Below are 26,192 nucleotides of genomic sequence, written 5' to 3' on the forward strand. Positions count from 1 at the left end.
GGAAAGAAATAAGCTCAGCTCACAGTGGCGTCACTCCGTACTCTGCCGGGAAACCCTAGCTAGCTAGTTATTGTTGAAAGAGAAAGGTTATATATTGAAACCCTAATTCCGTTAGACTGCATATCATGATATCCAGATATAAATATAATAAATACAAACATAACGGTTAATTCATATAATAAACAAGAGTTAGCCGGGCCTAGTTAGACCAGAATATTCATGTAAACTGTCATGAAACATAGGAGTGTTAAAAACGAGAGAATCAGAGCCAAAGTCCACCAGCTTCTTTGAGGAGTGGGACTAGTGTGCCATTGATGTGGCAAGCCATCAGTGTTTCAATGCCACCAAGGAACTTCCCACCAACAAACACGGCAGGGACAGGCTGTCGACCATCGGCCACGAGCTGAAAGAGGACTGCTTGGATGTCAGGACCGGCTCCATGGTGATCGAGCTCGATGATGGTGGGACCAACTCCGAGCCCAAAGAGAAGGCGTTTAGCCACGGTGCACATGCAACACCCGCTCATGCTGAACAAAACTACAGCGTTGGTGGAAGCCAGCTGCCTCACTATCTTGTATGGATTGTCGACCACCGTAGTCGTGGCTGGTGCCTCGGTTTCTATCCCTGTGATGCTTGCCATTCGAACCCCAGTTTTCTTCGTCGTCACCTGCATCGTTGAGTTTGATTGCAACAACAAAAGATAATACCAGAACAAGAAGAAAAACTTGATGAAACTTTTAATGGAAAATGAGAGTAAAGAGTTTTTAAAAGCTTAAATAAAGGAAGGGGATGGGAAATAAAGGACCTTTTGTAGGTATATATATTGATTGTGGAAGAGAATAGAGAAACGAAACAATGACAAATTGCTCTGATCACTTTTACGCTGTGTATGTATGCTGTATATAAAATAACTACTGTCTACTATTAAAAAGGTGGCTTTCGGGAAAAAGAAAGTAATTTTCTTTTGAATAAAAGATAAAACATTTTACAATGTCGTGCAAGAACTTTAGTGATAATTTTAATGGAACCAGGGAAGTAAAAGAAAGAAAGTAATACCTAGAGAGATAATCGAAGATGTGAAATGGGAAAACCTGAGAACCCTGAAACTCAGTAGGGCCCGGCAAAATCTGACGAGGAGGGCTTCAGCTCTGCCAATTTCCCCTTTTTTTTTTATCTTGGAAGGTGTGTACGAAGAGCTCCTCTAGTCATCCAACTTTAGAGGCATGCCTTCTTCAACGTGCAGAGACAATTGCCAATATATATATATATTATATAGTTTATGTCTTGTTTTTATTTAATAAAAATGAGAGCCTTTGAGATGTATTCAAAGTAACACCATATTGCAGTCAAACAAAGAAGATCAATATCTAGAATTAGCGTGAATTTGGATGAGGTGGTAGTGGGACCCTTTTATACAAGAAACAGTACCAAAATATCCCAACAGAAAAAGCAATCTCCTTCACGCCAATTTCAGACTCTCCGGCTCCACCAAAACAAACAGGTTTTTTAGGTGTTTTCTTTTTGTTCTCTTTAAACGTGTCTTCTTCTGCCGAGTACGGGAACATGTTTTTTTTTCCTCTTAAATTTTAATGGGACGACGTAAGAAGCGGAGTGTTTTGAACTTTGCAAGGATGAAAAAGGGAAACCGACAGGCCGACAAGGAACGACTGAAACGCCGTCGTAGGTAGGATAGTACGTCGCTTTCTTTATTGTGCAATGGCAGCCGCGGGAGGAGGGGTTGGTCCTTTGCGTACAGTGACGCCGTCAGATTATGCCCTGGCTGGTTTTTTAGCATCATCATCCCTACGGCTCTGATTCGCTACCCCTACCTCTTATCCTGCCTTTGGTATCCCATTTTTCAATTTATTATATAAGTCTAGCTTTACTTTACTTCCAACAACAACAGAAAACTGCATAATATTCTTAATTTAATAATCGTATGCGATAAATAAATTAAATACTATTTTGTTTGTTTTTCAAACTTTGCACAAACAATAAAGATTATGCAGTATGATAGTAACAACCGATGTATCTAAATACATGACTACTTAACTGTGATTTTGTCTTTAAAACCTTCTTAGGCATATATTTTTATATGAATCTGAATATAGTATTATAGTAAAGTTTAGTTCAAAATTTTCACTAGATTAATAAGCATCAAATTTTGATAAATTTAAAATTTGAAGAGCAATGTAGTTAAAAGTACTAAAAATATTATTTTTAAGTGATGTATAATTATTTAATTACTTAAAATTCATTGAAAGTTTTAAACAAATAATTCTAATTTTGAATTATCAAACATACTTAAAATATAATCCTGGAATGGGAGCTGTCCAGCAGATCGTAACTGTGAGATTTCTCAAGTGAGGTTGAGGGGAGTATGGGGTGGGAATTGGTGCAACTGCGAACTGGGTCTCGAATCTCGTTGTGGCTCAGTCCTCGCTAGCCATCTCTTACAGAAGCGATAGGAATATGTTTGGCATTCCTAATATTTGGCAATAAAATAGCCAAGCAGTGTGAAACAAATAATTGGGCATTGCATTGAGCATGAGATTGAATTGGTTTGATAATCAAAGCTGCATTTTTTTTCTCTACAAAATCTCCCTAATCAGTGATGAAACCTCCACACATGTTCTGCACCAAGCTTCTTTATGGCATTTCTATTTATAAACAACTTTATAGGGTTAATTGACAAGTACTTTTCGTTATAATTTTCTTGCGTTTCTACAAAGAGAACTCTTCTGAAGATCTCCTAATCAATCAACCAGGTGAAAACAGCATGAGACCATGAATGCAATTTTGTCTTATCAGATATGTTGCATTCCCATTGGAAATCAGGCAAACATATCTACACATCGTTGCTTGGGATGGTGATAAGTGTTCAGTTTCCATCTAGACTCTACTACAAGAAGAGGGAAAGATTAATCTTGCCTCTTTCTGTATTTTTCTGTTATTGGGACAACATAAAAGCATCTAAATGCTAGGGAAGCTAAAAAAACTCGAACGTTCGGCAGGGGAATTGATCCATGCTTCAGGCAATGTGCCCTGCCAAAGTGAGGATTTTGACATGCTTTTTCTGCCTCAGCTCATGCGGGACTGGGCCAAAAACTCTGGTCCCTATAGGCTGGCCTTGCTTGTCAACAAGAGCAACAGCATTGTCATCAAACTTGACCTCACTCCCGTCACAACGACCTCGCTGCATGGCAGCACGCACGACTACACCATATACCACCTTCCCTTTCTTCACCTTTCCGTTAGGCATGGCCTCCTTTACAGATGCAATTATGGTGTCTCCCAATCTTGCCCCTTTCTTCCCCTTCAACGGTTGTATGCACATCACCTTTTTTGCCCCCGAGTTGTCCACTACTTTGAGAACAGTTCTCATCTGTATAAAAGTCCTTTGTTGCTGCAAATAAAATGAAATGATAATGTTACCTTCGGAAGACAATATCACAAAGGCAATCATCATAGAACCATATGAATATTGTCTGAATTTCGACCATACATTTACAACATCAAACATTGAACAAAATCTGATCACTCTGATATCAAGCTGCAGAGATAGTTATCCTATTCATATAAGCCATTTGGATCCTAACATATGACTCGTAATATAGCTTTCATTAACAATAGGTTCAACTCCTGTGAACATCACTCATTTAAGTAGTTCAGGCCACCATCTCATCGGGTCCATATGCAGGTCTTTCAAAAGTTGACTCAAGGGATTGTACCATCTTTGATGCTTAACTAACAAGATAAAAAATAGGGGAAAGTTCAGCCAAAAATTGATGCTGATTAACACTGCCATCTCCTTTAATCATTTAGGTTAATAAAATATGCATGGCTTGAAATTTTGTCGCATAAAAAATGGCTCATGACCAACCTAGAAGCTTTGGGGAGTTTATCTCAATTTTCCACAGGCTTGTCTATTCCAAGAGGTTTGGGGAGTTTATCTCAATTTTCCAAGGATAACATATAATCTACAATGAACACCAGCATGCACTTCATGTGAATGATTTCACATACTGTAATACAAACTTAAAAGAAACATCATGCTAGAAATCACGCTGACCTGATACAGGAAACTTCCACATGCCATCTCTCTTGATGTGCTTGGTAAATTAGAGAAGTTTTGAAGGCCATCCATCAACGAACGGCCCACTGCATATACCGTGGAGTCAAATAAAAGCCATAGAAACAAGATAAGACGCAAAATGAACTATGCACATGGAGAGAGAGGTGTTTAACTCTTATGATACATCAATTGTAGGAGAAACAAAACCGATCCACTTCTGCAGATGGCCAGATAACATGTGTTAAGAAGCTAACAGATGGATCCCAGCACTTATCTAGAAGATGAAAACAAGGAAAACAGCCTGATAGGATAGACACGGCCAGAATTCACAAACAACTCGAAGTAAAATCCCACAGGAAGAGACTTCTTAGTTGTGAAACCAATAATAAGAGGTTCCAAAAGCTCTGCTCATCACATGAAGCATAAGTGGCTTAAAGAATTAGAAAACACAGTGGAAAAAGGTCCAAACATAAAATTGCAGACAAAATCGAAAATGCTAATGGATCACCAAAGGACTTCCAGATAGACATGACTAGTAACTCACACTACAGAGACTAGCTAAGCTTCAATAAGTCCCACCAAGCCCCATCCTAACCCCTTAAAAAAAGGTTGAAATTCCAGGACTCGATAGTTAAAATCATTCACTTATATTGGCCTAAAATTGCAGCTAACTAAAGGGATTTCTTCTATATATCAACCAAAGGAAAATATTTGCAGGAAAAACTAAAACTTCACGCATATGGATATAGGTTGGATCGGAATGCTTTTAATGCGATTCCTAGAAGTGTTCATAATCTACAAATGCCCATTAACATAAAGAAGGAAAAATAAAAACACTTCGAAAACTAACAAATATCAGTTTCAAGAAAATCAAAATGGCATACCCCTATAGCATCTGGAAGCAAAGCTTGCAGCCATCTTCTTCTAAATTCCCCAACCTTCACTAAGCAAAAAGGGAAATGACTGAAAAGAACCCTAGGAACTTGGGAGAAGATAAGGAACCTTTTGGGTTTGGGCTCAAGCTAAAGTAAGCCTAGCCCAACACATTATATACACTTCATATAAAAGTTTTTTCGCCCTATATTTTTGTCTGAACATTCTTTATTTTGTTTAATAAACTGATTCTCTCGAATGAAACCAACCAATGGTTTATATTTTTCTAATACGTGAATTTGATTATTGCCACTATATTTTAGTTTTTCCTTATTTTTTTGTACAATATTTGACATTTTCACGTTTATTTTATGATTTATAATTAGATTTGTAATTATCTCTCCTAATAATATCATATTCAAAATTCGAACATTAAGAATACAATACATTCTATCATTAAACTCAACAATTATTTATTTTTATACTTTTATATATTCTTTTGAAAAAAAAATAACTCAAAACTACTACTTAAAGATTGTTAGAAAAAATGGGGGAAGCTTGCAAACTATATATACAAAGTTAAACAATGATAGTATTGATACGAAATATAACATACAGAAATGAACAAGTGATTGGTCATGAAGAAAAGCCTATATTAATCTCAGCTTCAACTCCCCACGCCATCTATCGTTATACATGCATGCATTTTAAACAAATAAATTGGGGAAATAATGATTTTATATATATGTGTATATATATATATATATATATAAATATAAAAGTGGGTATGCAGAACACTTTTGGAGTAAAAGCAAAGACCTAAGAAACTATAGGCATAGCTCTTTGACTCTAACTCTTAATTTAGATTCTTAAGCTACAACCCTACAAGTATGTTGGGTGACTGAGTTTTCTCTATCCCATACTAGGGAAACATATGTATTTTAACGTTTGCTAGCTCCTTTCTTAAACTATAACACTTCCTTATATTCTTGTTTTGAAATAGATACACTAAAATAACCAACTTTACATTGATTTGGACTAATTTTTTTTAAAATAAAATTAATATTATTACGCTTAAATTTTTTAATCTATTCCAGTCAACTTATGTATATTTAGTTTTAATTAAAATATTAATTTATTGATGAATAAAGTGAGAATTTGTAATTTGTCTTATAAGAACGGGGTAAAGAGTCGTAAAAGATAATTGTAATAAGGGTGACGACGACTCAAATGCATTGGATTTATGAAGAGACCTTGTGAGGTCTGAAAAAAAAGAGAGAAGAATAAACCCTCTTTGTTGGAGATGATAGTAAATTACTCTTCTATCTTTTGAGTCATGCCTAAGAGAAGGGTTGAGTTTATATTAATTCAAGTATGATCTTTAATAATAAATTCGATCTTAATACGAGTTTAATTTTTTTTTATATTCATCATAAATTCTGATCTTATAAATATCCACGTGAAATCATGATTTCATCTTATGGAGGGTTGAAAAAACTGTAAAAAAAATAATCATAATTATCCATGTAATTATGTTTTTCGTGTATCGTTTTCAGTTGATATATGGAGTAGTATTTTGAGAATTGTTAGAACTTTATTTTTAGTGATTTTAAAATTCTAAAAAAAATTAACCTAGGAATATTGGAGAGGGTAAGGTGATTAGGCTTCTTTATAACCAAAAAGTGATTTAACATTAGATTAGGGATGGGCATGGGATCAGAACCCGACGGGTTCCGACCATATCCGACTCGATCGGGTAGAGTTTTTTTAAAAAAATTCTGGTTCGGGTCGGGTCGGTCAGGTTTTTTAAATGTTGTGTTCGGGTCGGGTCGGATTCGGGTGTAGGGTGAAAAATACTCAACCCGACCCGACCCGGTCTGAAAAAAAAATTTTTATCTTATATATTTAAGAATAATTACAATAATACCCATCAATATATATTTTTTCAATTAAATCATTGTTTTTATAGAATAAAACTAATATTTTTTTATTATTTCGGGTCAGGTCGGATAGAGAATATATATTATGCGGGTCGGGTCAGATTTCGGGTGGATGAGTTATTGTTCTCGGGTCTGGTCGGGCGGACCAAAAATCCGACCCAACCCGACCCATGCCCATCCCTACATTGGATATGGAGAACATATCCTGGAGTATGAAATCCAACACCATGGCATGTGCTGGTTCCACAGCGGCCTTTGCATATTTTTTTAATATGGGTTGGTACTGAGTGCAGAAATAATGGAGGCCACGATCTTTGCTAAATGCTTTTACTTGTTGGATTCATTGGAAACAATTATAATAATTACATGCACTTTCAAATTATTGGTGGTGGTGCTCAGATTTGATGGTCTCCAATGGCCATGGTGCTGCTATTTTGGTTGCCAGCCAAGAGACAATACTACTTCTAATAATAATAATAATAATAATAATAATAATAATAATAATAATAACAACAACAACGTTGCCACATAATTGAACAGTGATGTACATTTATAATTTATCCTTTATTATTATGAAAAAGTGGTAATGCAACATAATAATTTGAGACGAAATTAAACTTGAGAAAATAAAATAGAAAAAAATTAAATTTCTTTGAAAATAAAAGAAAATAAATTGAGAGAAATACTCTTTTTATTTTGATCTTGCGATAAAAAACAATTGAGTCATGTCGCTACACGGTTTTCTTAAGACAGATTTTCATCCACTCCTTTGGTACTCCAGATCTTTGGTAGTTTGTCTCCCAAGATACAACAACTCTATGATCAACGAATAGTAGAATAAACTTTCGAGATCACGAATTATTTATTACCTTTGCCTATCGTCGAAAAACTAGAAAATGAGAGAAAGTAATTTTTTAAAAAATAGTTGTTCTTGAATTCTAAGTTATGAAAAAACAAACAGATTAGCTCAGTATTTATAGGTAATTTTCAAGATAGTTTTAGTCCGACCACATATCTTTTAGTTTGAGATATTCAAAATATATAAATTCTTTTTACTATTCAAAATTAAAAAGAAGGCTAAAATTTAGGATTGCAATCTTTTTAGTACTTAACCGACTTGAATCTAAACTACGATTCTTCTCAAGTCTTGTTGAAATAAGATTTCCTTTTTTGTGCCATATGTGCTTAGACTTTAGGTATTATTTTAAGGGTAAAGTATAGTAATGGTCATATTTCTGAAGCTTGAATTTATGTCTAAACTTTTAAAACTTGTAATACAGTCCCCCAACATTTATTATGTTTGCAATATGGTCCCCGCCGTTAAACCACCGTTAGAAAATTAGGGTAAATTATATAAATGATCATTGAACTTTTCAGGCACTTGAATTTAGGTCCCCCAATTTTTAAAACTTGAGTGACTGAACTAGGAGAGATAAGAAAGTTGAGTGATGATATGTGTGGTTTACCCAAAAAAATTAAAAGAATATTAACGGCACCGTATAACATTTGGGACAAGATAAATGGGTTTTAAACTCAAATCAATGACAAGTTGATGAATTTTTTTCCAAAAAACGTAGATTAGGTTTATTTTGGATTTTTTAGGGTTAGGATTATTTTTAAGAGTATTGATTGTTGGTGGATTAAAAATGAGGGAGAAAAGGAGTCGATTGAAGGCTTGTTCAACTATGGTGAACGGTAAGTTTTTCTTTTTGATGTAATTCAAAGTTTCTTTGATGTTTAGATTTAATTTCCTAGGCAAATTTAATGTTCATATGTTTTGACTAATGACATACCTTTAATGTACTTTTTGTTTACTTTAGTTAAAAATGCTTTCTAGTTCTAGCCGGTGATCACCTGTCTGGTGCTCAATTGATAACGCTCCCTTTTGTGTGTGTGTGTTGTGTTGGGGAGGGGGGTAGTGCATAAGATTATGAATTCAGTAGGATCATAAGACAGTCGTTTGTGCAGGCTTTAATGATATACTTATCTATGATCCTGCTTTCCAAAGTAAACACTTCCTTAAGGAGTTTTTTCCCCTTGTTTTTGAGGGCTTTAATGATTTATAGCTTTTTACCTTCTTTCATGTCCCATTCAAACATGTTCCCCATCAAGTAATGGTAATCTGTCATTCATTCATCTTGGTTAACATGAAAATTTTTAGTGAAATTATTTATGATGTTTTGATTGAGTTGTATTCGGTGATTTTTTTTTTATGTTTTGATTGAGTTGTATCATATTAATTGTCCCTCTGCCATCCGCAGCCGGGGATTCGATTTTCTGTGGATGCAAGAGCAACCTTTGTTGTTCTTGTGAGCTTTAATTTCCTACGCAAATACAATATTACCGTTGACAATGTACCTTGTTCAATGGATGTCAATAATGTTGAGCTTTTGATTGTGGTTTACTTAGTTTCTGTAATGTTCTTGCAGTTTTCCGTTGTTTCTTGCTTATTTTCCTTGTTGCTCTATTATTTTCATCAACGATTAAACAAAGCTGCTACATCGTTGTTGTTTCATTAGTTTATGGGGTACTGAAATTTTTTGCATGTTCAAGCTTGTATTTGATTTATAATTTGATGTCGGAGAGTGAGTAAAACTTGATTAGAAAATTTTTATTTTTAAAAAAAATTTAAGTTATTTGACTCGAGTCTCTCGAGCTATTCGGATTTTTATCCGAATTTCGAGGTTAGGTTGATTTTGAAATTATGTATACTATTTACATTTATAAATTATACATACCCCTGCTCGACATTCATACGTAATTTAGTGTTGAGATTATGTATCCTTTTGTATTATAATTATATTTTGGGTATTATATGTTTTTATATAAAATTTGATTAAAAATATTTTATATTTACAAGTTATATGTTTCAAATGAAATTTGAGTTAAAAATAATCTATATTATATAAAATTTTGAAAATTTATAGATTTAAGTTTAACTCTTGGTTAACATGAAATTTTTTATATTTATGATGTTTTGATTGAGTTGTATTCGGTGAATTTTTTTTGATGTTTTGATTGAGTTGTATCATATTAATTGTCCCTCTGCCATCCGCTAACGGAGTCGATTTCTGGAAACCAAATGCCAAAAAATGAGAATCACATGATAATGGAGAGATGAAAACATGGACACAAGATCCACTAAAAAATTCACCTCTTCTCGCATTCATCCACAAGGGGCTCGACTGGTAGCAAAGAACGTATTGAGAGAATGAGACCTTTAATAAAATCTTCAGGGCATTCATCGTCTAGTAACTGTCCCACCACCAAAGGAGCATTCCCAGGGTTCACCTATCAAAACAAGCAAACAAGATCATAATTACTCTTGCTTAAATTAAATTCACGCAGTATGCCAGTGAACATATCTAGTGAAGAATATCACATGCCTTCTGAACAAAACCTTCAATGTAACAGAGCATATTGTTTGTGTAGAGGTAGTGAGTGAGATCAGGGACAAACCCAAATCGGTCACAAACATTAATCAAGGGTCTGGCATCAGGAAGCTTGGCTTCCATCAGAAAGTTCGTCTTTTCAGCGTCATAAAAGTTGGATTCCCTGGTTACGCGCTCAACCTCCTTTATTTGTCTAGTTTTAGCAGCGGCCTCAATATACTTAAAGTGTATATTAGGATCCTTACTGTCCCATAACCGGAAGTAAACAACATAGTTAGAAATAGATGTGTTATGTCCAGTCAAACGAAGGAAATTTCACGTCCGTTAAATAGCTTACCTTGAGCTTAAATAAGATCCCAGGAAAAAGTACAGTCCTTCATAATCTCACATAACCTTCGGAACTCCGTTGTTCGCTTATACTGCTTACAGAACTGGAATGCACGATGTGCAGTCATCTAGAGGTATTTGAAAAATATAAATATTGTGTCATTCCAAATAAATATGTAAAAAAAATGTTACTATTATCAATGAAATAAGGCATTCCCAAGTGCACATTAACACAAAATAAGACACTCATTCCAGTATATGTCCACTGTAAAAGTGTGCAGATCAAGTCACCAAGAGCATAATCAAGTTTTTTTGACCACATTCTCTTTCTAATAATGAATTGTCATATATTCCTCAAAGTATCCTTTCAAGATTTAAGATTCTAATACAAGAAATAACAAACCATTGATTCTACTAAATCATAAATGATCAACGTATGAGCAAATTCAGGTGAATCATAAATGATCACACTGTAAAGCACTGAAGGGTTAAGTACTCAAATCTGATAAAAAAAATAGCATGCAAGAACATAGTGGTACTTAAATCATAATGCTCCAAATGAGCGTTCCGAATTTCATGTAGTCAAAAGTTGAAGAAACGAGCAGAGTTTATGGGAAGTTGAAATACCGAATAGAGTGCTTCCATTTTGCTATTCGGGATGTTTAATCAATGCATATTGTTATTCAAAATTGATATAAACAATTAAACAAACCTCAAATTTATATTGAAATAAATATTGTCAAATAGTAAATTCATGTTCAAAATTTCAAAACACCTTAATTTCATTCTAAACCCTAAATTTCAAAATAATTCAATTACATTCTAAACCTTAAATTGAAGTATTTTAGAGTTTGGGGTTTAAAATTTAATTGAATTATTTTGGAATTTAGGGTTTATAATAAAATTAAATTACTTTGGAAATTGGGGTTTAGAATGAAATTGAAGACTGTTTTGCAAGTTTTAAAAGTTGGGAGACCTAAATTCAAGTGTCTGAAAAGTTCAATGACCGTTTATATAATTTACCCTAATTTTCTAATGGTGGTTTAAGTTGGGAGACCATATTGAAAACGGAATAAATATTGGGGGACTGTATTGCAAGTTTTAAAAGTTGAGGGACCTAAATGCAAACTTCAGAAATGTTCAGTGACCATTACTATACTTTACCTTTATTTTAATTTAAAATGTTTTAAAAGGATATAATTATCTTTTTAATATTCAAAGTTCAATAAATAATAAATATCTTTTTAATTTGACATATTCAAAAATAATAATAATATCATTAATATTTAAATTAAATAATATATTTTAATTTAAAATATTAAAAAAATATACGTTTAATATAAATACCTTTTATTCCTGAAAGATGTTTATCATCAAACTGTTTGTACTTTGAATCCTTGATGTTTTCCACTTTCTATTACATCGAGGAACAACTTCTCACCTGCAAGTTCACAAATATCCCCGATTTTTCAAGTCATTATTTGACTCAAAATTTATTGCACATTGCTCTCATAGATTATTGGGGCTATTGATCCATGTCGGCCCAACCAGAGACGAATGCAATTATAGAAGAGAATAAACTTTTAAAATTTTAGAAATAGATAGATAAATTTATTAAATAATTAGTAATAAATTTTTATTACTAGGAAGTATGTATAATACAAAATATTAATAATGATATCAATTTCTTTGAGAGAAAAATGAGCCCCAGTGTTGTTTTCAATTCATGTAATGCTTGCAGTTAATCTGTTGAAACAAGTAATTACCAGATTTCTGCTTTGAAATCAGATAGTAAAAATAGGAATAATTATTTGGTATCAAATTATATTTACAGTTAAAAAGAAAGAACAAAAACTGAGACTGTCGTGGCCTCAATGACATAATACGTCATTATGGTGCCTTATACAAATATTTTTCATTTTTGGAGCAGGAAATTAATTTCCCAGTTGGCATCGCCATTAGTGACATCAGCCCAAAAGATTGTTGACCGACCGAAACAACAAATTGAATTCAGATTGAGTCGTTGAGAAAATAATTTAAGGCAAAGGGTACATGAGGTCCCTGTGTTTTTCTTAAAAAATTAATGTAGTTCTCAAATTTTTTTATATTTAATTTGATCTTTGGATTTAGAAAAAAAATCTAATGTGACTATTTTCTAAAGAAAATTTTGATATTAGTATGTTGTGATATTAAAAAATGATATTTACAGTTTAAATAATACTATGAAAGTGTCCTCTAAAGGGTCTCGTTTCAACTGATTAGTGAGAGAAGCTCTACCTTCTCTCTAAAAAGTAGGTATTTTCAAATATTTCTTTCTCGAAAATGAGTGTGAAAGTCAGTGAGAGAGCGAATGGGGAGCCGATAGGTATTGAGTTTTCTGGCAGAGGAAGAGCGGTGCCTGGAGGAGGATCGTGGGTAGCATTCGTAGACAATCTGAGTAGGAGAGTGAATAGAAGTGTATTATGGGATCGTTTTAGCCTTCATGGCAAGGTGATTAAGGTGTTCATTCCGTTTGTTAATAGGAGACCTAACTACAAGGACAAGACTTTCGCTTTTGTACACTTTGCAAACAAGGAGGATTTGCTTAATGCTAAGATTAAGATGAATAATGTATTGGTTGATGGGAGGAGAATTATGGTGTCGACGGCGAAGTATCAGAGGAGTAGTTTTCCGAGGAACTTGAATCGTAATAGTGTCGCAGAGCCTGCTGATGCAGTTTTGGAGGTTTCGAAAAGGAAAAGAGTTTCCTACCATGCAGTGGATGTGGATAAAAAGGAGCTGCTAAACAAGTTTCATGATGGTAGATCATATAAAGATACGGTAATGGGAGTGAAAAGGGTTGAGGGTTAGTAAGTCAGCAGTTTTGGAGATAAAAGGGAAGAGAAGAAGCCTTTGGAAGTCTTTATTCCAATGGAGGAAAGGTCGTGGCTGAGATCGTCATTAACATGTATTTGCAAAGCGATTTTTGAAGTTGATTTCGTGCAGAGAGCATTAAGAAATGAAGGATTTAATATCAAGATAGTAAGGTGGGGATATGTGAATAACACACGTTTGATAGTATTCCAGTCAATGGAGGAGAAATATGCAGCGGTTGAAGATAAGTGAGAGGCACTGTCCTTCTGGTTTGAAAGGCTGGAGCCTGTTATGGAAGAGAAATGTGTTCCTTTACCTTTCTATGCAGTATCCATGATCGATGTTCCATTAAACTGCTAGTCAGTTTCATTCTTTTCTGGTTTGGCTTCGACATGGGGAAGGTTAGTGAAGATTCAGGAGCAAACAACTCAAAGAGTGGATTGTAGGGTGGCTCATATGTTGTTAAGGGTTGGGAGCCCATTTGATATCCCTCCCATATTACCATTAATACTTATGGAAGGCCTTTTATTATTAAGATTAAGGTATAAGGTATTGGGACCGTCGGCGCACCTCATGGCACAGCGGAAACAAAACTTGACGGTCTCACCAGCGATCCAAGTACGAAAAACTGAATTCGGGAGGAAGAGATGCGAATACTTACAGTGGGTTCCTTGAAAAAAATCAAGGAAAGCAGTGAATTCTGGTGGTATAGATCGGTTCGAATCGTAAGCCTCCACGAAATCACGTCTTGGCCTCTACTCAGTTCACCTGATTGAGAGCAATTTTGTTTTCCCCTAAAACCATTTTGAGAGAAAGTGGCTGAAAGTTTTGTGTGTGTTCTCACAAAAACGGTTGCTAGACCTAACACACCCTTTTATAGCCAAGTTACCATAGTCATATTAGGGTTTTTATTATTTCAAATTAATTAAATCTGTATTTAATTAATTGGAATTTAATAATCCTTTTTTATCCAAGTTACCCTAATCATATCAGGGATTTTATTATTTCAAATTAATTAAATCTATATTTAATTAATTAAAATTAAATATTCAAGATTATTAAAATATATACTTAATTAACTCTAAATATATTTTAGTAACGTACAATAAATTGTACATCTTTGCTCGTTTCAATCTTAGGGTGTGACCCTGTAGGTTCTTGTAACATTAGAAGTAATTATTAGAACAATTCTAATATTACATACAATGAGTGACATCTAGCAATATATCATTGTCACCTAAGTTACAAGAAAATGTGATTCGACATATCATCTTGGTGATTAACTCATTTATGTATTATATCCTTATGTCCTTTATATCTAGAATAGGCACAAGTCTTGGAATAGTCACACTTGTATAGCCCATCTATTGTTTATTGATTTTTAGAGTAGACTTTAATTAACGAATAGTTTATGATATCTCATATCAACTTATTCGAGTATGGCCATGCGTTTCTATTCTTACTCAATCAAGTGGCCTGTGATATATTTCCTATTATGTAGGAAGGACATATCCTATCTTAATCATACACACCCACTACATATATTGAGATATATTCAATAACAGTCTTTATAGAGCAACTAGTTACGGAGCTTGTTTAGCTGCATCAAAACATACAACAATATATGTTGGGATAGTATTGATCTCAAGTCTGAGGATCATACATATAGTCATCACCATGAGCAATGTTATGACCGTCACATAATAATCCAAGACATATGCTCATGGTGGGTCAATCCAATACATTGTTCTCTAACAATATAATCATGTATCAATTCTGACATCTCTATGTCAATGACAACTCGTTGTCATCAATCAATAACATGTTAGTCTTAAGCGTATTATTATTGTCCATGCCCATAATAATACTTGACTAGGGGTCTTTTAATAATAACAATTATGTCATTATATGGACTTTATTATCTTCCAGTTTATGTTAAACACATATATATAACTGAAAATAATAGCGGCAATGCCTTTATTCAATAAAATCGGTAAATAAAAGTATTATTACAATCATCATATGATTGGTCTTTGGGCATACTCTAACAGAAGACAGTGAAGATTTTTTTCCTGAGCTAGAAGATAGGGTTGATGAAGATGGTTCTGTGGAAGGAACAGTTGATCCTTGGGGGGAGAACTCATCGGAAGGGAACCTAGGGGAGGAGCGAGGTGGGTTGCAAGGGCAGTTGGATATCCAGACGATGTCAGACCCTCTGAATAGGGTAGAAGCATGGGTTTGGGGTGCTTCTCAAGGGGGAGACACAATTAACGATGGAAATTTGAAAGAAAATGGATAAGGTAATAATATTTTAGATGTTAACTTTTGTGTTGAAGGGACAGTACTAGTTGAGGTTCACTGTCAACAGAAAGTTTCAGGAGTTTTTCTGAAGGGAGACAAAAGGAGATCAACTTGGAAGATATTACCTTGGGGCAAGATAAAGTTGTACAAGGTGATAGGCTCAATTACAGTTTGGGAAAGTTAGAGGCGAATGGGCCTGAGTAGGGAAGTCCAGCAGCAAATAGAAATGGTAATATGTCTGTAGATTCAAAAATTGTTACACAAGCCGAACCTGATCTGCATACTGAGTTTGTTACATCGGTCCAGCAACGACCGTCTGAGAGGAGTGCGTCAGTGAGCAATGTTAAGAGAGGTTTTTATAAAGAAAAGGGTTTATGCTAGGAGGTGGGATGTTAAAAGTTGTTGTACTAAGAGTTCGGATTTTGTTTCAGAAAATGAGAAACAGGGGGTGGCAGAAGCATTGGAATGTTGGAATGTGTCCAAACTGTTAGGGGTTAAGTTTAAAGGAGAAGAGAATGAATTCTTGACCAAAATGGTTCCTCTGGTAAAGGGCAAAGAGATTTGAAGGTTGGTAGTAGGAATATGGGAATATGGTTATGACACAATTTTGATGGTAGAGTGGTCCATTATGTGTTGGAATGTAAAGGGTTTGGGTAAGAAAGTGAAAGCGCGAGTTATTAGGAGATTTGTAGAGGAGAAAAAGCCTACAATGGTATTTTTACAAGAATCTAAATTGGAAGCTGTCAGTCCTTTATTAGTAAGAAAAATGGGAGGCAAAATTCTTACTGGTTCGGTATTAGTTCCTGCTGTAGGTGCTGGTGGTGGTTTAATAACGTTATGGAATCAGAAGGTATTTGTGATTAAGGAAGAGATTATTTATAGCAGGTTTGTGGCATTAAAGGGGTTGTTGGATGGATTTTCAGGTATTTGCTGCTTCATAAATGCCTATGGTCCGAGTGTGGATGCTGAGAAAGAGATTTTTTTTAGGGAATTAATATCCTTTTTGGAAAAAGTTGACTGTCCAGTGTGTTTAGGTGAAGATTTCAATGTTGTACTGTCTCAGGAAGAGAAACTTGAAGGTGAAGTGAATCGGGTAACAGTCAACATTTTTAGAGATTTTATTAGTAAGGCGAATTTAATTGTTTTGAATTTATTTGGAGGTCAGTTTACGTGGTGTAATAATAGAGATGCTCCCACTTTTGAGAGGCTGGATAGGTTTTTGGTTGATCAGAGTTATTTTTCTCTTTTTCCCAAGATTAGCCAAATTTTGCAGCCAAGGTCCGTTTCTGATCATAATATTATTTTGTTGGAGAATAGGGAATGTAATTGAGGTCCCAAATATTTTCGATTGTTTAATTATGTGTTGGAGGAAGATGTGTTTAGTGAGAGGATAAAGAAGGAGTTACTTCAATTTGAAAAAGAGGATAATTCGTCGTCCATTGCCAAAGTTCTTAACCGGGTGAAGGAAGTGGCAAAGAAATGGTCTAGGAGGGGTTATTTACAACTTCCAGATAAAATCAGTACATTGGAGAAAAAAATCCAGGACATGGAATTAGATTTACAACAAGGGATTTCCAGGGCAACAGTGAAATCCATAGTTGAAGCAAATAATGAATTATGGGAGCTACAAAAGAAAGAGGAGTTGATATGGTTGTAAAAGTTTAGATTGAAATGGAGCCTGGAAGGAGATAGTAATACTAGATTTTTCCATCATAGTGCAGCAATGAGAGGGAGAATGAATTGTATTAAATCCCTCAAGGTGGATAATGAAGTCGCAAAAGATCCTAGTTTAATTAAAGCTTCAGTGATGGAGTTTTTCAAGGGGTTGTTCAATCAAAAGAACACTCTGGAGGTTGAGGATTTGAGTCTGGATTTTCTTAAACTTTCGGAAGGGCAGTGTGCAGCATTGGAGAGTTCATTTTCTGAAGAGGAAGTTTGGGATGTTATTGCTCATTCGGACTCCAACAAAGCTCCGGGTTCGGATGGTCTAAATTTAGGATTCTTTAAAAAGTTCTGAAATATTTTGAAAGATGATGTGATGTTGTTTTTTAAGGAGTGAGATTCAGATGTGAACCGTTCCTTCATTTCCCTCATTCCTAAGAAGGCAAATCCGGAGGGGTTGGAAGATTTTAGGCCAATTAGCCTAGTGGGATGGTTATATAAAATTCTTTCAAAAGTCTTAGCTAGACGTTTGAGTTTGTGCATTAACGAGATAATGAGTCTGTCACAATTAGCGTTCATTCCGGGAAGAAATATATTGGACTGCTCGTTTATTGCAAACGAAAGTATTGACTTTTGGAGGAAGAAAGGATTGAAGGTAGTAGTCTTCAAGGTAGATTTTAAGAGAGCCTATGATTCGGTTGATTAGTCAATTTTGATGAATATAATGAGTAAAATTGGGTTTGGTGATAAGTGGCATCTTGGATGTATAAGTGTATGTCATCAACTTTCATTTCGGTCTTAGTTAATGGGTCACCTACGGAGAAATTTCATACGATTAGGGGAATAAGACAGGGTTGTTCGCTTTCACCTCTGCTGTTTAATTTGGCTACTGAGTTGCTGTATTTGCTGCTTACTAAAGCAGTGGATATGAGACTGTTTTCGGGTTTTGATTTAGGTGCTCATGATCGACCTTTCAAGTTATCGCATTTGCAATTTTCGGATGATCTTATAGTTTTTAGTAAAAGTTCTACTCGTGATTTGAGAAATGTTAGAAGGGTGTTATTAATATATGAGCTATTGGTGGGGTTGAAGATAAACTTAGCCAAGAGCAGGATTTATGGTATTAATGTTGAGGATAGAGAGTTAGTTTCTTGGGCTAATGATATCACCTGTTCGGTAGGCCATTTTCCAGCAGAATATTTAGGTTTACCTTTGGGGTATAAGAGGAATTCGGTTGCTATATGGAGCAAATAGTGGCGAGATTTCATGCTAAGTTGAGTAGTTGGATGGCTAATTCCTTATCGTTAGCAGGAAGGTGGTGATGGTAAAATCGGTGATGTGTTATCTCCCAGTTTATTTCATTTCTATGTTCAGAATTCCATTTTTTGTGCTACAAAAACTCAACTCTATCATGGCTTCATTTTTTTGGGGGGTTCGGCAGATAGCAAAAAAATCCATTGGGTTAATTGGAAGTCGGTCAGCAAACCAAAAAGATTGGGAGGTCTAGGGATCCCAAATTTATCATTATTGAATAGAGCTTTACTGGGGAAATGGGTATGAAAGTTTGCGTCAGAAAAGAAGTTGTGGTGGAAGAGGGTGGTGTGTGCAGTTTATAACTTGGATTCGAATTCCATAATGTTGGAGAATTCGTGCTCAGCTCGTGCTTTGTGGATTTGGTAAGGGGTTGTCAAAAATTTCTTTACCAATGATGGTTTTGGCGATTATCTTAAGAGGAACATGCGATTGAAGACGGGGAATGGGAAATCTGTGGAATTCTGGAATGACGTTTGGTTGGGAGAAGTACCCTTGAAAGTTTTGTTCCCTCGACTTTATGTTCTGTCTAGTAATAAATCGGGCAAAGTGATGGAGTTTAGGGTGAATAATGCCTCTGGTTGGGTGTGGGACATCCAAATGAGAAGAAATTTGGCATATTGGGAAATTGAACAGTGGCTTCAGTTGATTTCTATGCTGAATAATATCTCTATATCTCCTGCCAAGGATGATTGTTGGATCTGGACAAGGAATGGTGAGGGTTGTTTTACAGCTAAATCTTGTATCAATACTTTCTTTGATCAGGTTGGTACTGAGCAGATTCATGAGACTTGGGAGAGGCATATTTGGTTAGGGATTGCACCTCCACGGATTGAAACGTTTGTTTGGCAATTAGTTCATCAGAGAGTGCCGGTTAAAGAGGAATTATTGAAGCGAGGTGTGGCAGAGATTGATGATCCATTATGTTCATTGTGTGGTAGGGAGGTGGAATCAGTTTCACATTTATTTCTGCATTGTGAGGTTGTATGGGGTTTATGGTCTACTTTTTTTGAAAATTTGGAATGTGTCTTTGGTGATTCCAAAGCACATCATTAACTTTATCATTTTGTGGGATGATTTAATGCCTAACGCTTTGATATGGAAGTTTATTCCAATGGTGGTGATGTGGTCAGTGTGGAAGTGCAAAAATGAGGTTATTTTTCAGAAAGGGAAGTTGGATGTAGTCAGACTGTCATTCATTGTTCGATTTAGGATAGCCTCATGGTTTGTTGCAAGGTTTAATGATGTTCTGATCCCTTTAGACTCCCTATTAGGTGACTTGAAACTTGTTGATTCGATGGGAAGTCAGAGAAAGGTTCATACTCAACCAACTTGCTGGATTCCTCCACCGGATGGTTTTTTAAAGTTAAATGTTGATGGAGCGATGGTTTCTAAATGGGTTAAAGGAGGTATTGGTGGTCTGATTCGGGACAGTAGTGGTGTGTTGCTTCAGTGGTTCTCTGAAATTGTTGGGGTGGCCGTCCTATCATGGTAGAGCTATTGGCGATTAAGAGGGGGCTTTGTCTTTTGGATGACTTATGTGTCGGTCCTAATCAGAGGTTTATTCTAGAATTCGATTCAAGTATTGCCTTGAATTGGATCAAGAATTCGGGTTTATGCACTCCTTTGTTTCATTCATTGGTAAAAGACATAGTCTCGCATATGGCAGGAAATGATATTATTATTAGGCACATTTTGAGGGCGACGAACTGGGAAGCTGACAAATTAGCTAAAGATGGGATAGGGTGATTTGTTGATTTATGTTGGTTGTGTTGAAGTGTAGGAAATGATATTTCCTATGTTGTAAGGTGTTCTGTGTTAAGCCTTATGTCATTTCTGTTGGAGATTTAGCAGTCTGTTTCGGGTCTGCCTATGTATTAATACTCTTATTAATAAATTTTTAGGCACTCTTTTCCTCGTTCTTAGGTCCTTCATGTTACTGATATAACATGGAGGGCTTCAAGGGGTTTTTTTAATGAGGCCTATACTTCTATAAAATAAAAAATAATTGTGATTAAAATAATATGAATTTAATTGGATGTGAATTATTAGTAATCATTGAGAACACATTTTATCTGTATTAGTAAGGAGATTTTACTCTTATTTTTAAATAATGTATTTATTATTCTCATATATTTGATATTTTAATTTCTTAACTTTTTACTCATATTTAATTTTTCTTAATTTTATAGTAAATATTTATTAATTTTAATATTTATATTTTAATATTTTTTATTTAATAAATAATACTAATAATTAATGGTTTTAATATTTAACTTAATATTTTTGTATTTTAAATTTAAAATATTTTTATTTTTCTTAAAAATTAAACATACTTTTGAAGTTGAAAAAAAACAATTTAGCCCATTTTTTACGTCATCAGTCATATCATCAATCACTGTGACCTTATACATCAGCACTGTGGACCGTCACGTTAGCACCGTGAAATGTCGCATTAATATTGTAACGGCCAACGACGAAAACAACTGATCAAAGAGTCACATTAAGTACTTTTTCTAAATTCGATGATTACATTGAGTGTAAAAAAAGTTCGAGTAACATATTAGTTTTTGAGAAAAGTAAAGAGACCATTGACAGGCACGCTTTTGCCATAATTAAATTTGGGTGAAGAGAAATTCATGTGTGAGAGATCATTGAAGTAACAAAAATGTTTGATGTGCTGTTCGACTTAATCATATACTTTAAGAAATATTTATTATCTGCTTACGAGTTTTATGAACTCCATGTATGACGAATCATAAGATTAGTTCATTGATATTTACTGGAAAAAAAATCATTAATTTTGGTTGATTATGTAAGATTTAATTGAGGTGTCATTAATTCATTTTTAATAGTGTATGGATATATACTTTTTACAGGACGAAGGTCTAAAGATCAAATTCAAAATTATGTTAAATATTTTATCACTTAATTTTTGGTTAAGTCGTCAAATATGAACCCATCATATATAATGTTTCACGATTTTAAATGTAATAAAATATTCGTGGTAAATAGTTGCTATTAACAATAGATTTTTAATGGTACATGCTCATAATAAACTTATTTATAAATTGGATTAAAAATTTGAGTTCAAATGCACGAACCTACTTATCTCGGTGATTAAAAGAATCGTTGTTCTTCTTAGAGGTCAAGTGTTCGAGTACTATGAATTACAACAGAGTGATTGGGTGTTCATTGTCAAATTAAAACAAATACTACTTTATAATCACCTTAGCTTAACAAAAAAATTTGAGTTAAATAAAATTTATTTTATTCACATATAATATTTAAACATGTCTATTAATAATTATACAAAACAATCTTTTTAATGCACTTTCTCTTTGATGAGTGCCATTATTGACATTGTTGTACATACCAATTACCAAGTAATAAAAGTAATTTTTAAGAAATTTAATAGAATAAAATTAATTAAAGGGAATGGTAAAGAAGTAAATGTAGGAAGGGAGTAAGGGCCAAAATGTGGAGAAGGAGAGAGGCATATCAAAAGATTGGAACTGAAACGGCGCGGAGTCTGTCGTTTCCCTATGTATTCACTTAAAACCTCTCGGATAATTTAGATTCACAGCGCTAACACCCTCAGCTTCCTAATATATTCTCCTCCTCCTTCACTTACTACTTCCCATTTCCTTGGAATTTTCATGTTCCAATCTTTGTCTTACAAAACGCCTCAACCCTAGCTTTGTTGTAAGTTATTATTTGATATAATAAATCTTTTTATGGTACGAGGATATTCAAGTGAATTAATTAGCTTTTGCGCTTACTAATTGAACTTTTCTTTTCTTTTATTTGGTTCATTACTTTCTAGGGAGCTAAATGGAAGACATGGCCAAGGAAAAATCTGCTGGCAACACACCCTTCTTTTTTTTGTTTAAGAAAAATCAGCTTCAAGGTTCATTCACTTTATCTATGTAGTTAAGAGTAATCTTGACTCTTTGGGTGTTCAAATCCCCAGTAGGTTGCTTGTTTCTTAGGGTAAAAGAAGAAGAAGCTTGTTTTCCCACGGTATAAAATGAAGTTTCTTCTACAGCTTGTTTTGGGATTAAAGAGAGCTGATCTAAAGTCCCCATCCGTTTAAATGAGCTGAAAAATACAGATATAAAAGGTTTTAGCTTTAATTTTTCCAGGATTTAATAGGAGATGGGAATTTATACAGCAGTGAAATTGATTGAGAAGCCAATATTGATATCTCAGGAGCTCTAATTTGTTGTTGTTGTAGGTAACCGATCTGTTTAGAAGTGAAAGCTAATTTCTTCAAAGCAGCTGTGGAAGATTTGCAGATCTGTTGTGTAGCTTTAGATTCTATAAAACATCTGCCTTCACTTCAATCAGTCAAGGGAAACCAAAACAAGAGAGAGAAAGAAGGGGGAAATAATCAAAATAAGTGTACTCGACTCCTCTAACAACAACCAGCCAGCCAGCCAACGTTGTTCAAAGTGAGCATAAACCTTTTTTTTTCTTCTTTGGCTTTTTGGAAAAAGGGAGTTTTTATCCTTTGTTGGTAATTCCAGAAACAGCTCTGAACTTGTTGGTAATTTCAGAAACAGCTGATTTATTAATGGGAGGGTGTCATTTAATAGTCCTTTTATTAGGATAAACATTAATGCTGGTGTTGGTGTCTGCCATTTTTTGAGTCAGCTGCAAGGGTTTTTAATAATTCAAGGAAGAGAAAGATGGGGGGTGGGGGTTAAAAGGGCTGGCTTCAGATCGGCATCTAACATACTGCAATCAATTATTGCTTATTTTCTTTTAGCTTAACTGTGAAGCATAAAAAGATAGTTTGTTTCTCAGATTCAAGGTAATATCATAGCGGCAAGGAGAGCTTTCTGCTTCAACTTCTGTTCAAGGGATTTAGCGTTTTTTTTTTAAAGAAAGAAAAAGACTTTAGGTATTTTTTTCTCTTTTGGCTCCTACGTATAAACAACAAAATGTCAGATAAATCTCTCATCTCAAGGTTTCAGGCCTTTAGATTTCAACCAGCGTGTGTTCTTTGCGACGGCCAATGAGTTTGTGAAATGCGTATTTTGAAGCATCAGATAATTATTTTACCCTTTATCTAAAATTCTTAACTTTTCGTTTCTTTTTGTTGCAGATTGTGGCTGCCATTTTTCAGGCTATGTTTTTGAAAGCACACAAGCTGCAAAAAGTTTAAACGAGAAGGGTGGAAGGCTAGCCTCCTGACTTGGACCGCGATATATCAAAGCAAAGAAAGGTCTTTTATCACTATACATAGAGCTGAATTACTGTCTGTGTAATCGTCATCAATGCATAGGACATTTCAGCTTCAGCCCGACCTTCAATTGGTCGCTTAAACATTTCTCCAAAATCCCAGATTTCCTTTCTTTCTTGACGAGTGAAACAAACAATAAAAGAGAAGGTAAGAGGGGGTTTGTGGGAAAGGAATGAAAGTGGAATGGAGGTGGATGAGATTCAGACACGAGCTTCTAAATTCTCAAGAATTGGTAATGGTGGGAGAAGTGAGTCAAGCAAGATAGGTCAGATAGGCAGTGACAACTACACTGATGATAAAGAAGATAGAGCGCTCGTCAAAAGGGCTAGTGCAAATGGTGGTGGAGTTGCCGATCTTAACAGGCTGCGAGGTTGGCACCATTCCTCGAGAATTATTAGGGTTTCTCGAGCCTCGGGCGGAAAAGATCGGCACAGCAAGGTTTGGACTTCAAAAGGGTTAAGAGACAGGAGGGTGAGGTTATCTGTCACCACAGCTATACAGTTCTATGATCTACAAGATCGGTTGGGGTATGATCAGCCTAGTAAAGCAATAGAGTGGCTAATTAAAGCAGCTGCTGATGCAATCGCGGAGCTTCCTTCGCTTAACACTTCATTTCCTGATACCCCAAAGCAATTAAGTGATGAGAAAAGAGCAACTGAACAATGGTTTGACTCGGCTGATGTCGAGTTAAATGGTGAGCCAAATAACTACCAACAAAGCCAAAGTCAGCAGCACCTTTCTTTGTCCAAATCAGCTTACAGTAGCACGTCTGAGACTAGTAAGAACTCGGCTTTATCCCTTCCGAGGTCAGAGACCCGCGTGAAACGTGTAAAGTCCCGGGAACGAGCAAGGGAAAGAGCAGCAAAAGAAAAGGAGAAAGAACAAAAGTCTGCCATTTCTCATCAACAAAACGTGAACCCCATTTGTCAAAGCTCTTCCTTCACCGAGTTACTCACCTGCGGCATTGTCAGTGTCAGCAACAATGGCACTAATCCTACAACTTCAGCTCATCAAAACCCCCGGCTGTGCCCTGTCACTCATATGGATTACTTCACAACGGGTCTCCTCGGACCTTCTTCTTCATCTTCCAGAAACCATTCCGCAGGTTTCCCTGGACAAATCCAACTAGGAAACCCTTTGCCCCAACAAATATTAATACCACCATTCACCGTGTCGGGTGAAAACCATCAAGAGCTGCAGCATTTTTCGTTTATTCCCAATACTGACCATCTGATCCGGTGGCAACAACACAAGCGGTTCCAGGGGTGACTACAACCTCAACTTCACAATCTCTTCCGGCCTTGCTGGTTACAATAGGGGGACCCTTCAGTCCAATTCTCCTTCCTTTTTCCCTCATCACCTCCAGAGGTATTCTTCCATAGACGGATCACCACCCTTCTACATTGGCACACCACCGGCGGAGAACCAGCACCACCACCACCAGCTTCCAGCTGGACTAGACGGCCGCTTGCAGCTCTGCTACGGGGACGGAAGCAGGAGTTCAAATCAGAAAGGAAAAGGAAAGAACTAACCAGTTTACTGGAAACGTTCCCTCTTGCCCCATATTTTTCCCTGGTAAGCTCAACACTCAACAGGCATTAATCAACACCCTCATTTAATTGAAGTTCTTTACGATTAGTGGTATTTGAATTTCAAATCTATCTTCTTTGCTTTAGTTTTCCTAATTAGGTTCTATAATTTTGTGCCTGTTTAACTATATATTTATTTTATCTTCTTTTCTTGCCTAGTACCATGAACCACACAATTTATTGGTTTCTGAAAAGAAATCAGGCATTGGGGACAGTATTATATTGTGTTTTGCCATGATTCTTGCACAGGTTGTAGTGACTAAGTATCGGCTGGTTGTCTCCTTGTCTGTTGTCTTCCTCCTGGTTCCCTTCCCCCTGACATATATGAACCTATGCTGTTAGTTTCTTGGTGGCCAGGCCTTACTGGGCACCGAATTAGAACCATTAAACTTAACATTTCAAACAGGATGTGGCTTTGTTAACCTCAGCTGCACCACATGACAATGGATCGGCTAGAATGTCAGGTTTTTTATTAGTGATAAACGGTAAGCTAGATATCTGAAAAAAAAAAAGGAAATCTCCATGCACATAAGGCCTGGAGCTCTCAAACTTCTTGACCAAGGCTTACTTCCAAGGTAAGTGTTTTTTTTCTAGGTTTAGCAAGGATAAGGCCAGCTTTTA

The 26,192-nt window shown here is 35.4% G+C and overlaps 2 protein-coding genes and 1 pseudogene across 4 annotated transcripts; 1 reads left to right on the forward strand and 2 right to left on the reverse strand.

Moving 5' to 3' along the window:
- Nucleotides 1-262: 262 nt before the first annotated feature.
- LOC120131885 (glutaredoxin-C9-like) lies at nt 263-673 on the reverse strand. The gene has a single exon (XM_039148758.1). It carries the CDS (start codon nt 671-673, stop codon nt 263-265), a length of 411 nt encoding a protein of 136 aa, XP_039004689.1.
- Nucleotides 674-2,696: 2,023 nt separating this feature from the next.
- LOC120131754 (50S ribosomal protein HLP, mitochondrial-like) lies at nt 2,697-13,291 on the reverse strand. Of its 3 annotated transcripts, XM_039148681.1 has the most exons (5): nt 13,287-13,291; nt 7,654-7,655; nt 4,960-4,999; nt 4,073-4,161; nt 2,697-3,406 (listed from the first exon to the last, which is right to left on the reverse strand). In XM_039148681.1, exons 3-5 carry the CDS (start codon nt 4,991-4,993, stop codon nt 3,032-3,034), a joined length of 498 nt encoding a protein of 165 aa, XP_039004612.1. In that variant the 5' UTR covers nt 4,994-4,999; nt 7,654-7,655; nt 13,287-13,291; the 3' UTR covers nt 2,697-3,031. The 3 variants fall into 3 exon arrangements, with proteins under 3 accessions (XP_039004612.1, XP_039004613.1, XP_039004611.1); XM_039148682.1 differs by lacking the exons at nt 7,654-7,655; nt 13,287-13,291 and adding an exon at nt 4,249-4,292 and having other exon boundaries at nt 4,960-5,009; XM_039148680.1 differs by lacking the exons at nt 7,654-7,655; nt 13,287-13,291 and having other exon boundaries at nt 4,960-5,077.
- Nucleotides 13,292-22,334: 9,043 nt separating this feature from the next.
- LOC120131753 lies at nt 22,335-25,670 on the forward strand (annotated as a pseudogene).
- The last annotated feature ends 522 nt before the right edge of the window (nt 25,671-26,192 follow it).

Source organism: Hibiscus syriacus, unplaced genomic scaffold, assembly GCF_006381635.1.
Source record: "Hibiscus syriacus cultivar Baekdansim isolate YM2019G1 unplaced genomic scaffold, ASM638163v2 tig00110556_pilon, whole genome shotgun sequence".
Taxonomy (NCBI): Eukaryota; Viridiplantae; Streptophyta; class Magnoliopsida; order Malvales; family Malvaceae; genus Hibiscus; species Hibiscus syriacus.

Excerpts from the sequence above, each read along its gene's own strand:
- LOC120131885 (XM_039148758.1), bottom strand. The coding sequence starts at position 673 with ATGCAGGTGACGACGAAGAAAACTGGGGTTCGAATGGCAAGCATCACA.
- LOC120131754 (XM_039148681.1), bottom strand. The coding sequence starts at position 4,993 with ATGGCTGCAAGCTTTGCTTCCAGATGCTATAGGG. Across the intron at positions 4,162-4,959 it reads TGCTTCCAGATGCTATAGGG|TGGGCCGTTCGTTGATGGAT; the intron begins GTATGCCATTTT and ends CGGTATATGCAG. Across the intron at positions 3,407-4,072 it reads GTGGAAGTTTCCTGTATCAG|CAACAAAGGACTTTTATACA; the intron begins GTCAGCGTGATT and ends TTTTATTTGCAG.